The sequence below is a fragment of the Aethalodelphis obliquidens genome, unplaced genomic scaffold (assembly GCF_003676395.1).
Source record: "Aethalodelphis obliquidens isolate GAN/ISIS:26980383/991018 unplaced genomic scaffold, ASM367639v1 scaffold97, whole genome shotgun sequence".
NCBI lineage: Eukaryota > Metazoa > Chordata > Mammalia > Artiodactyla > Delphinidae > Aethalodelphis > Aethalodelphis obliquidens.
In genome coordinates, this window is record NW_020838041.1 from 1,985,673 (window position 1) to 1,997,781 (window position 12,109).

The 12,109-nt window shown below is 44.7% G+C and overlaps 1 protein-coding gene across 7 annotated transcripts in view; it reads right to left on the bottom strand.

Moving 5' to 3' along the window:
* The window catches only part of KIF14 (kinesin family member 14), a 53,187-nt gene that overhangs the window by 23,095 nt on the left and 17,983 nt on the right, over positions 1 to 12,109 (bottom strand). For all 7 annotated transcript variants that reach the window (XR_003430626.1, XM_027095953.1, XM_027095950.1 and 4 more), the window contains 8 exons: positions 11,422 to 11,569; positions 11,071 to 11,134; positions 10,301 to 10,485; positions 7,183 to 7,285; positions 6,200 to 6,360; positions 3,372 to 3,519; positions 2,851 to 3,003; positions 1,234 to 1,360 (listed from right to left, as the gene is read on the bottom strand). Coding sequence is in view for 6 of the 7 variants with exons in the window: in XM_027095953.1 (XP_026951754.1) it covers positions 1,234 to 1,360; positions 2,851 to 3,003; positions 3,372 to 3,519; positions 6,200 to 6,360; positions 7,183 to 7,285; positions 10,301 to 10,485; positions 11,071 to 11,134; positions 11,422 to 11,569 (1,089 nt within the window). In the remaining variant the exon portion in view is untranslated. The remainder of the gene's footprint in view (positions 1 to 1,233; positions 1,361 to 2,850; positions 3,004 to 3,371; positions 3,520 to 6,199; positions 6,361 to 7,182; positions 7,286 to 10,300; positions 10,486 to 11,070; positions 11,135 to 11,421; positions 11,570 to 12,109) is intronic.

Consider the following 12,109-nt stretch of genomic DNA (forward strand, 5'->3'; position numbering starts at 1 on the left):
CAAAAAAAAAAAAAAAAAAAAAAAGGTACATCTAGCAAACACAGGGTGTGGACGACCACATTTGTATCCTGATTCAAACAAACCGAATGGATTTTTTTTTTTTTTTTTTTTTTTTGGGGTACGCGGGCCTCTTACTGCTGCGGCCTCTCCCATCGCGGAGCACGGGCTCCGGACGCGCAGGCTCAGCGGCCACGGCTCACGGGCCCAGCCGCTCCGCGGCATGTGGGATCCTCCCGGACCGGGGCACGAACCCGCGTCCCCTGCATCGGCAGGCGGCCTCTCAACCACTGCGCCACCAGGGAAGCTCCTGGATTTTAAAAATTATGACACAGTCCACAAAATTTGAATAGGGACTAGATATTTGATGTGTAAGAAATTATTATTAATATTTTTAGGTGTAATAATAATATCAGAGTTATGCTTCAAAGAGTGACAGGGAAAGAGAGAAAAGAGAGTTCTTATCTAACTTGGAGATACACAGTGAAGTATTTACAGATCAGGTGACAGGATGTCTGGGATTTGCTTCAGAATAGTCCAGGAGGGCAGGGGGATTGAGCACGGCTGGAACAAAACTGAACATGTGTGGGTAACTGTTGAAGATGGATGATAAGTATGGAAGAGTCTACTGTAGTAATCTCTCTGCTTTCATAGTTTATTTGAAACTTTCTATAATTAAAAAAAGAAAGCTTACATTAAACAGCCTGTGTTTGGGGAATTCCCTGGCGGTCCAGTGGTTAGGACACTGCGCTCTCACTGCAGGGCCTGGGTTTGATCCCTGGTCAGGAACTAAGGTGGCACAAGCCACCCGGCACAGCCAAATAAATATATAAATATTTGAAAAAAATGCTGTGCTCTACACAGGAATGTAGAAACGTACAAAAAAATAACAACTTTCAAGTGAGAAAGAAAACGAAGTATGCAATGATTAAGCACAACTCAGATTAATAATTCTTATAAAATAAGAATTAAGGATTAGAGTAAGACATTTTAAGAAGCATACTACACATTAAAATAATACTTGGAATTCTGTTTACTATTTGCTTATATAACTAAATATTCTAAAAAGTGAATATCCTAAAAATAATCATTCATACAAATTTATCTAGATCCAGAGAAGTCAGCAACACCTAGAAAAAAAATTTTAAATACACAAAGTTAATTAACATTTTACTAACTGTATGAAATAACATACATAACTTTAGAAAATACCTGCTAAAATCGTCCTATACTCACTTGTGAAAGTTTTATCCCTATTACTCTGATTTTGCTGTAGAATTTGTACTTCCTTAGCAATCCTTTGTTTCTCGGTTTCTAAAGCTTCCAGAATTCTTGCATGGCGGATCCTGTGGTCTTCTAAAGCCTAATTGATATTCATTCATGTGGAGCCGTACACGAGACCGTGCAAAGAGAGAAATTAGAAAACCAGACTGACGATGGTAATGCACTACATAATTCTCATTTCACAGTGCGTGTTTTATTAAGCATAAAGGCTTTTTAAAAAATGATTTATAAAGTATCCTCATAAAATGATTTTTTCCCCCACAACAAAATCATTAGGAATTTTTGATAACATAGATTAATCTTTTTCTCCCCATTGATAGGAGCATAAAAACCTTCAGAAAAAAAACAAAAAAAGGAAAAAACTACTCAAGAATTTGTTGACTAAATTAAAAAGTTAAATTAAAAATACACCTAAAAACCTCACTTGAGGGCTTCCCTGGTGGCGCAGTGGTTGAGAGTCCGCCTGACGATGCAGGGGACACGGGTTCGTGCCCTGGTCCGGGAAGATCCCACATGCCGCGGAGCGGCTGGGCCCGTGAGCCATGGCCGCTGAGCCTGCGCGTCCGGAGCCTGTGCTCCGCAACGGGAGAGGCCACAACAGTGAGAGGCCCGCGTACCACAAAAAAAAAAAAAACCAAAACACCTCACTTGATACAAATAAGCCTTATAACAGCCCACTAATGATAATTGTTTTCAAGATTTAAACACATCTGTTTTTCTCTTAAAACTTTCCAGGGTGGTTCACTAGCCCCTCCGTGCTCTAGAATCGGCTAATATATGTATTCTCACCATTTTATAGTACCGGTACTCTGGGGTTACTGCGAGTATCTTCCTCTACCCCCAACCCCACCATAAACTTAGGAAGGAAAGAAGGAAAACTGCCATTTGAGAGTAAAACTTGAAGATGTAAGAAGTCGCAGCAGAGACGAAAGCAGGGGCTCTCCCTTCCGGATTCAGGGCCCCCCTCCAGGGCTGGTTAGAAGGGATTCCGGCCCCACCCCAGAGGATGTGATTCGGCAGTTCTGGTCGGACCGAGATCTGCACGTCTACCAGGCGATGCTGAGGCTGCTGGTCCAGCACCTGGAGAGCCACCGTGAGCTGCCCTTGAAAGATGCCTCTGTGCTCAGAGAGATGAGGGAAGTCAGCGCCTGAGCTCCCAAGGCTGAGGTAGTTCCCTGAGGACTCACGCGGGCACACGGCCTGCTCGCTGCTCTTTCCACCCTGGCACTGGGATGTAACCGGTCCAGGAGCTGAGCCGTCCCCCCTTCTGTGTACCACGCCCTAGTATCACCTCACTCCTTACATCGTTCGGCATGACTGACCACAGGGTCGCTGTGCACGCAGGGAAAGAGAACACTCGACTGAAACTCGCTGGAAACAACAGCTCTGTCCCTTTGAAAAGATCTGTGTGAGCACATCGTGAGGACAGAGGCTTTCAGGCAGGAAGCCCCTTCTCACCTGCAGACCTGGATTTGGCCATCGCCCATCAAGAGACCATAAGCTCTTTAAAAAAAAGAAAAATCCAGCCTCTCCTCAAGATAGCTCAGACTAGCTATAAAATGAAATTACCTGTTTCGTAGCCAAAGTCTCCATTTCTAACCGCTTTTTGTTGACATATATTTCCTGTTCAAAACGCTGCTTTGCCTTTTCTAGTTCCTCAATTTTGTAATTAGCCTTTTGGTTATTTATTTCCTGTATCTTCTTTCTTTGACATTCTTCTTTCTTTGACATACAATAATAAAAAATAAATAGGGCAAAGATACAGAGCAATTCTTCAAAAATGATACCAAATAGGTACAAAAGTCCCTTTGTAAAAATCAGTGCACAGGAAATTGACTCACAGATAGAAAAGGTGCCCCAATGCTCCTCCACCCCATCCAGGTTGACTAACCCAACCGAAAATAACCATCACTAGTCAAACCTTTCAGAGCGCTGCCCTCCAGATGGGCTTCTGGGAGGCAGGGCTGCCCAAGGGCTGGGGGACAGAGCCTGTCTGCTTCTCCTCCCCCAGCCCAGCAGCCGTGATCTCCCCTCTGACGCTCCCCTGGGGCCCTGCACCGGCAGAGAAAGGAAACAGTTCTGCCTCTTACCAGTTCTGCTTCCAGGACTTTTATTTTGCTTTCGTACGCAGCTTTTTGAGAGGAAAGCTCTTGCTGAGCCATTTCTTTCACGATCTGGATCCCCTGCATCATTTCTTCCTTTGCTTTCAACTGCGCCTCCTTTATTTCTGCTTCAAGTCTACAAGTAGCAAAATATTCAATAGTGACAGGGTACTCTGTCAAGAATTCTTCATATGCTATAATAGTTCTTAATCATATTAAGATGTTAAATTAAACAAAAGTTCAAATCTCAAAACTTCATTTCTGACATTCTGTCAGCAGCATTCTGAAATGTTTATTAGCTCTAGAACTGTTTATACAAACAAAACATAAAAGGTTGAAAATGTGCTCATTTCTAACTTAATTACCATTGCAGATGCTCGATATTTAAGCAAATGTTTTTCTAATGCTTAAGCTATATAAAAATGTTTTAACTTACATAAAAATATAAAATATATATTTATAACATAATTATGTTACAGTGAACACTGCAGTAAATATTACAGTTAACATTGTAGTAAACACAAAATATGGGCATTTTATGTTAAACTAACAATGGTTAGGGCAAAAATTATTTCATATCATTATCTTTCAATTCATGTTTAGGTCACAGATTAGGAATATATTGAAATGCCTCTAAAAGCATGATACATGAGCTGATAAAGCAGAGATTGTACCATATTTTTCCAATCATCTATAATAACTTTGTAAGCAGACAGGGTGGGGGGTCCCCCAGAGAGAGAACCAGGCAGGGCTTTCTTGACAGAAGAGAAGCCATGTTTGGCCTGAGCCGTTTTGCGATCTGAGCCTGGACACAGCGCTTGCCCTTGAACAAGCCTCAGAAACCAATGATCTCGAGGGAAAAAAAGAACAACTGTTATCAGGCAAGAGAAACAACAACAGCAAAGATAAGACACCCGTTGTGAAGACTTGCAGCTCTGAGTCAATGGTGAAGGTTAGCCTGAAGCTCAGCCACCAGGTCAACGGGAACCTCAGGGATGGAGATGCTGACCATCTGTGATCCCCGTGACTTCAGTCAACTGAAGCCTGGACTCTGTCGATCCCTGCCCTGATTCTATGCTGACTTCTCCCCTGCTCGGGCCCCTTCACGAACACGCATGTACCCTTAGCTTAAAACCTCCCCAGTCTTACTGTTGGGGAAGCACGGCTTTGGGAAAGTTCCCACGTTCTCCTTACTTGATGCAAGTAATGCATCCTTCCTTCTCCTGATCTTTGGCCTGGCTATGTCTTTTGGCTCGACACCCACCAAGAGGTGAACCCAGTTTTCAGGTAACACTTATAGACATTTTGAGAAGTCAAAATATTAAATTACCTTTCACTGTATGGGGGGAAAAGGATTGGTGATTACAGAAAACTAAAAGCTTTTTTCTTCTCAACAAAACCCGACGCTTTAACAACTGTACTGCATAAAATTTCCGTACCCAATTTTACTGAATTAGAATAAGAATGCCAGGGCTTCCCTGGTGGTGCAATGGTTGAGAATCTGCCTGCCAAGGCAGGGGACACGGGTTCGAGTCCTGGTCCGGGAGGATCCCACATGCCGCGGAGCCACTAAGTCCGTGCGCCACAACTGCTGAGCCTGCACTCTGGAGACCACAAGCCACAACGACTGAGCCCGCGAGCCACAACTACTGAAGACCATGCGCCTAGAGCCCGTGCTCCACAACAGGAGAGGCCACCGCAGTGAGAAGCCCGCACACGGCAGCGAAGAGTGGCCCCTGCTCCCCGCTCACCGCGGCTAGAGAAAGCCTGCGCACAGCAATGAAGACCCAAGGCAGCCAAAAAAAAAAAAAGAATAAGAATGTCAAAAGAAAGAGGACCTAATGGCTACCAGGGCCTGGGGGGAGGGGGTAGCCGTTGCTTAGTAGGTACAGAGGCCCAGTTGGGTGATGAGAAAGTTCTGGAGATAGAATATGGTTGAGGCTGCACAACACTGTGAATGTACTTAACACCACTGAACTGCACACTTAAAAATGGCTAAAAAGGTGAATTTTACGCTATGTATGTTGTACCACAACTTTAAAAAAAAAAAGAGGGCAAAGCAAGCTCAGACTTTTGACAAGGTGACAAAGCAGGGTTCGTGTGGCCCACCCCGGTCATCCTTCCCACCCCCCGCCTCCATCCTCTGTGCGGATACTTCTCTCCCCGTGACCCCGAGATGCCCGTCTCACCCCCCAGCCCCCACTGCACTGCAGCCCGGGACCCGGCTCCACCGCCCTCCACCCTCCAGACCTGGGCCACAGCCACCCTTCTGCAATGTGATCCCCATCATGTCTGTCTCATGTCTCCTTAAAATTCTCTTATGACCCCATAACCTTTAAGATAAAGTCCAAATGCTTTAGCATTTTATTTCTGTGTTACTTGCCATTTATTTTACAGGGATCCTGCTGAAATCAGAACTCCTACAATATTGCCTCAGCTAAAACTGGGGCAAAAGAAGAAAAGTAAATAAGGGTCCACTCCCCAGGCTTCCCCTGGCCGACTCCCTCCCAGGGGACATCTTCTCACGAGACCTTCGCTGACCCCTGGTCGGGGCAGGAGTCACCCCAGGAGCTCCACACGGTGGAGGGCTCTGTCAGGGCACTCTGTCTGTCTGTCCGTCAGCCCCATAAGAAGACAAATTCCTCCAGCGTAGGAGCTAAGTTTGTTTGTTGAGTGAGTGCACACAGAAGAGGAAAGATCACGTCGCTAGAAATCGGCACCCCAAGAGTTAACGAGTGCAGTCAGGACAACCTGATTAAGGCTCTCCATAGCCCTCTCCCGTATACTTACAGTTTCATACCAACAAAAATACTTACTGTAATCTCTGTGCCAAGAGCAAGTCATTTTTTGCAGATTCAAAGTCTCTTGGACCCTCACTCACAAGAGCATCTCTACTGGGCGGTCTTTCCCCTTTCTGGACTTCTACTGGATGATTAAATCTAAAATAATGATCGCCACCAAGAATCACCCGGTCACCCTAAAGCACACAAGAAATTTACTCCTTGAGGTGAGTCTGAACCAAAAAATTCCGTGGGACAAACCTTATGTTCAACAATTCAATAGTCTAGTATCACTAATGATAAACATAAAAATCACGGCAGCTAACATTTATGAAATGCTTCCTACAGGCCAAGAACTGCATCTGACACTCTACACATACATCATCTCACTGACGTCTCACAACTATGCATGTTATTATCCCGATTTTAGGAATGAGGCAACTAATAGAGCACAGAGCTTGACAGTAACAGTGGTAAGCGCACACTGAGCTCACTGTCTGCAGACACTGTATTAAGAACTATGCGTGAATTCTTTCACCTTCTCCTCCCTTATCCCTCCTGAAAGACAGGATATATACCAAGTGGCCATACGTCTTGCTTTACCTTCAACAGAATAGTTCATGCCTGTTCTCCTAATATAATTATTGAAATGCTCTCAAAAGTGTCCTGACATGGGTGACATGCAATCACCCCGAGCTTAATAACTTTTCAAAGGTCATATGGCAAGTGGCAGGGCCAGGGCTTCGACCCTGTCTGGCCTGATTCCAAAGCCCAGCTCTTCCCGGAACACATAATGCTGCTGCTGGTGGACAGCTCCTTGGGGGCTGGTCCGCCCACCATAACAGAACTGCGGTCTCTGCGCAAAGGCAGGCAATTCGTGAAATAAGAGAACGTTAGAACCAGAAAGTCCTTCATCCCGTTCACTACTGATCTTACAGAGGACAGAACTGGGCTCAGAAAAACTAGATCACTTGCCCGAAGTCAAACAATTTCTCACATCTTAGCAGCAGCCAACTTACATGATGTAATACCGTGGGTTCCAAAATAAGTCTTCCATTTACATATGTCTTTGCTTCCCCAGCTGGGATGATACTCACGGTCCCATCGAAATTGTTGATGGTGCTGTGAAGACAGGATGCACATTGTTACAACTACAGGACAGACTAACAAGTAAGAAAAAGGCAATACAGATAATCCTCCTTGAGTTATTCCCTTAGTGTCAAGGTTCATATCAATTTGTGACCATAATGACTTAGAACTCTCTTATTTTCCTTCAATTAGATTTTGAAGGTTTGGTGAAAAAGCCTGGCTTCTCTAGCAATTCTATCCACCAGTGGTGGGAAAAATTTTCATCGTATGTATTTTGATTAAAACTACTTAAAAAAAATACCAACCCCTCTTCCCCAGAAATGGAAAAAAAAAAATACACGAACATTAAAGGAAAATACACTAAAATACTGACAGTGGTTTCTTTATGAATGGAAGAGTTTTAAGTATTTTTATGTTTTACTTTTCTAACTTTCTGGTTTCATTTATGAGTTTTAATAATGGAACAAACAACATTTTCCTCCCATGAAAAGAGAGGTAATACAGAGGAAGGAAAAGCATGGAGATAAAAGCACACTCCTTGGACGTCTAATTAACTGAACTCTGACGATAACATGATACTGTTGAAAATCAGCTATAAATGCTACATATCCTTTTGAGTCTTTTTATACAGAAAATAGGAAAGAAATTCCAAAATCCAATTATCTTTGGATTAACTGGACAGAAAGAAAGAGAAAACTGTAGCAAAAGCTGAGCCCCAAACAAACCCTCCAGCTCCAGACAAGGCTCCGAGATCTCCAGTTAAACTTGAACTTGAGCACCTAGAGGAGAGGACTTGGGAAGAACGGCCCACCCTCCCGCCAGCCTAGTGTCCTAACCCCATAAAGGTTTAAACAAGGTCTGCTTGTTCTGACGCCTCCTCTCTCCCAGTTCTATCTGCTCTGCCATCAAAAGCCCTTGGCCTTAGCATTCTGCCCCCTCCCACCCCCATCCAGCTTCAACCACCAACCCCCTGATCCACCACTCTTTTCCATAAGAACCCCACCTGGATTTGCCTTAACATCAGCTTCTCTCCTTTCCCTGAATCGCTCCGTCGACATAAGACATCCTCTCCCTTATCTCCATCACTCGTCAAGGCCAGAGCCCTCTCAGCAGCTTCTCTTTAGGGCTCAAAGCTAGAGGTGAACTCGCCTTCTCTTTCTTTACTTTTAAGCACTAAGTAGCTAAGACCCACCTAATGTTAATATAAACTGATGGGTACTGGCGCTCCTTTGTCCACTGAGCCCCACGTGCCAGGTATGTCATCAGTGAAGACAGACACGAAACCTGCTCTCGTGAAGTTCACGGTCCAGAGAGTGAGACAAACACCTATCCGTGTACTAAAAGGGGAAACACCAAGTGCCAGGCGAGTGGGGGACTTCCTGGTCCCCCTGGACTCTCAACTCTTCGGGGGCATGTTCTGTATCTTTGCTACAAGCATAAATAATTCTGGGTTTATTTGTTATAGAAAATGGTTAATTAACGGAAGAGAAAGAGGATCTGAGGATCAAGAAGCCGTGCCACGCCGGGTACAAAGACAACGCGGGCTCGAGGACCTAAGGCCGTGCAATATTGGTGAGAAAATACACTCTGTATTTTTGGAAATTTTTTGTACTGCAGATCACAAAAAAAGTCATATGTTATTTAATATATGGTACTGATAGAGTTGGTTATTCACGTGGAAAATAAATGAATTTAGATCCCTACTTCACACCAAACAAAAAATTCCATACGACTTAAGGACTTAAATGTGAAGGCAAAACTTCAAAACATTTAGAAGATAATTTAGGTGACTGTCTCTGTGACCTCAGTGGAGAAATGATTTCTTAAACAAGACGCAAACACTGACAACCGTAAAGGAAAAGACTGACTTATGTACTACACTAACTAAGAACTCTGATCCATCCAAAGGCACCATAAGAGAGTGAAACGATGAGCCACACACTGGAGAAAACACATTTACAAAACTCACAAAAGCTGGGCCACCAAAATACATTAAAAAACTCCTAAAAATTATGGAAAAAACCCAACACAATCGAAAAATGGACAAAAGCCATGAACAGGCAGGTTACAGAAGAGCAAACAAAAATGGCCCAAGAACAGGTGAACAGGATTAGTCAAGGGAATGCAACACGCATCCCCCACGAGACGCCATCTCACATCCACCTGACAGCTAAGGGTCGGCAAGGATGCGGGGCCACAGGGACCTCAGCGCCAAGGGCGGCAGAAGTGCCAGCCATTCTGGAAAACAATCCGAAATTACCTCATAAAGGTGGCTACGCACATATGCTGCAGCCTGGCATCTCTGCTGCTAGACACACCACTTAGGAGCGATTTTCCCAAACTTCACAATGATCACCATACAGGGAGGGTAACAGGAAGATCATCAGAGACTCACGCAGCGCAGCGGGGCGGACAGGATGGCCTGGCCGCCCGGGTTCCCAGCGGCTGCCCCGAGGGCCCTAACTCAGGGTATGAAACTCGCCCCACAGAAGCTCTGCCCGTCTGTACCAGGAGACGCATCCAAGAGCGCCCACAGCAGTACTGAGGGAGCAAAACGTGAGACACCACCCAAGCGCCCACCAACCAAGTAGACAGGCAGGCTCACACAACAGGGCACTTCACAGCGGAAAAATGAGAGAGCGTCAACGTGGACAAATCATGGAAACACACTGCGGAGCTACAACAGTTTACATGTACTATCACCCTAACAACACAGTATCGTTCAATCATATGAATGAATTTTAAAATGTGTTCAATTCATGTGAACAAATTTTAGAATTTGTCAACCCGATCAAAAATCCTGCCATAGATGATGGATAGAAGTTTAGATCTATTGCCTGAGGGATAACTTCTGATAGAGCGATACCACATCGTATCTCATATTGAGAGTAACTGACCTGCCATCCTTACAAAACATTCAGACTGCCTGTTTTTCCTGGCTAAGAGATGCATTCGAAGACTTATACCAAAGAATCAGTGTGAGTGAATGCCTCATGTGAAGGAAGCCACAGTCATCAAGATCTGGAAAAGTACTTGGCAGGAACGCACCAGTGCTCGTCGGCGATCAGCACCCCCGACAACTGGATGTCACGGCTCGAGTTTGGTTTATACTTTCCGACTGTAGTTGTTCCCTCTTTTATCATATATAACAGTATCTCCGACAGCTGAGGGTCTTCACTGAGATTGGTCAGGTTTGGCACGTGGTTGTCCGTTTGGAACGTAATTCCTGCTTTCTAGTGTGAGTCAGAAAAAGATTAACTTCAATCACAAGCATGAAACTGTTAGATCCACCTACAACATTAAAGTCGCGGTATGTGGGACTCAGTTAATTAACGGTCTCTTAGACCCCTCCTCACGACTTCCCCGTAAGTGTGACCACATACTTCTTGGACTCCCAGGAAGACGCTGACCCTCTGTCCTGGCACCATCCTCAGCCCACTCACGGCTCAACCCAGCATCACCAGATGTGCCTGATCTCACCCACCGACGTCTACAGCAGGTCAGGTCCTGCCGCCGCGTCTCCACTGCCATCACCTTGGTTCAGACCCGTAGCACCTCCCGCCTGAACCACTGAGGCAGCCTTCTGCCCGCCCTGCCAACAGTCCCTCTTGGCTTCAGTCCTGCTTACACCCTACACCAAAGTAATTCTGAACTAATTCTCAAAATGTTGATTCCCTGGTCAAACACTTTCAATGATTTCCCACTTCCCACAGGATAAAACAAATTCCTTGGCCTGGAATTTGAGAAAGTACATCTGTATATTTACTGTCATATTTCTTTGCAAATTTTCAAATCAGTTTAGAGAGTTGAAACGATACCTGTAACTCCTTTGTTACTTGAAGTTTCCTGTTTTCAGCTTGTTCAAGTTTTTCTTTCCACATTCTTACCAAAGACAAATGAGAGTTTAAAAGAGTTAAAACTATCCAGGTTTATAAGACTGAGAATCAAGAGATTCTGAGATGAGGAAACCACCTGGGAATACTTAAAACGTAATGGTCTGGGGATAAGCTGCTTTGTTCACAGGGAAGGCAGGGATAAAGGCAGACTCCGGTACCTCCTCAGCTCCCGTCCCCATCTCCACCCCCGCCCCCTGTCCCGCCCCTTGCCCCAAGCCAGTCCAGCGATTCCAGGCAACACCCACAGCATCGAAGGCAGTGACCAAAGCCCACCTTTGCATTTCTGCCATGTCTCTCTCCTGCTGATACAGCTTCATTCTCAAGGATGTTATTTCTTGCCGAAAGAGCCTATATCGCTCAGGGTCAATGTTCTGACTGTTTCTTTGAGCAGCTTTTAACTTTTCAATTTCTGCTTTCAAGTCTAAATATTTGAAGAAAGATGCATGATCAATAACATTTGATATATAGTAATTCCCACACTAGACATAACCCTCCAATCTTCTATTTTATTTGACGTTTTAAATACTAAGTAAAACAGAATACTTGCAGAAATTTTACTTTACCCACAAATCTCTACCTAACCTTTACCTGAAAAACTGCTCCCCTCTTAATGAATTTCCCTCCCTCATAAGCAGTATGGCCACGTAATGTATCGTCCAAAGAGGGACACGTCTGGGAAGGACCGGGGGCACCATTCATCACACTGGGATGACAGCCATGAACCAGGACTGCCCCAGGCAAACCATACTCATAAAGACATGTTAGATAAAGATGACAGATTTGCCAAGTTGGAATTCAGAATACTTATTTTTAATGAAAATGGTCCCATTTGTAAACGCGAGGGGATCCAAACAGGAAAAGATGGAGCACGAGACGGCAAATCCATCCTCCTCTGGCCCACACCTCTGAGGGACCTATTCGCCTTCTGCAAGATCCCCGAGCAGGTGAGCAAGAGAAGGAC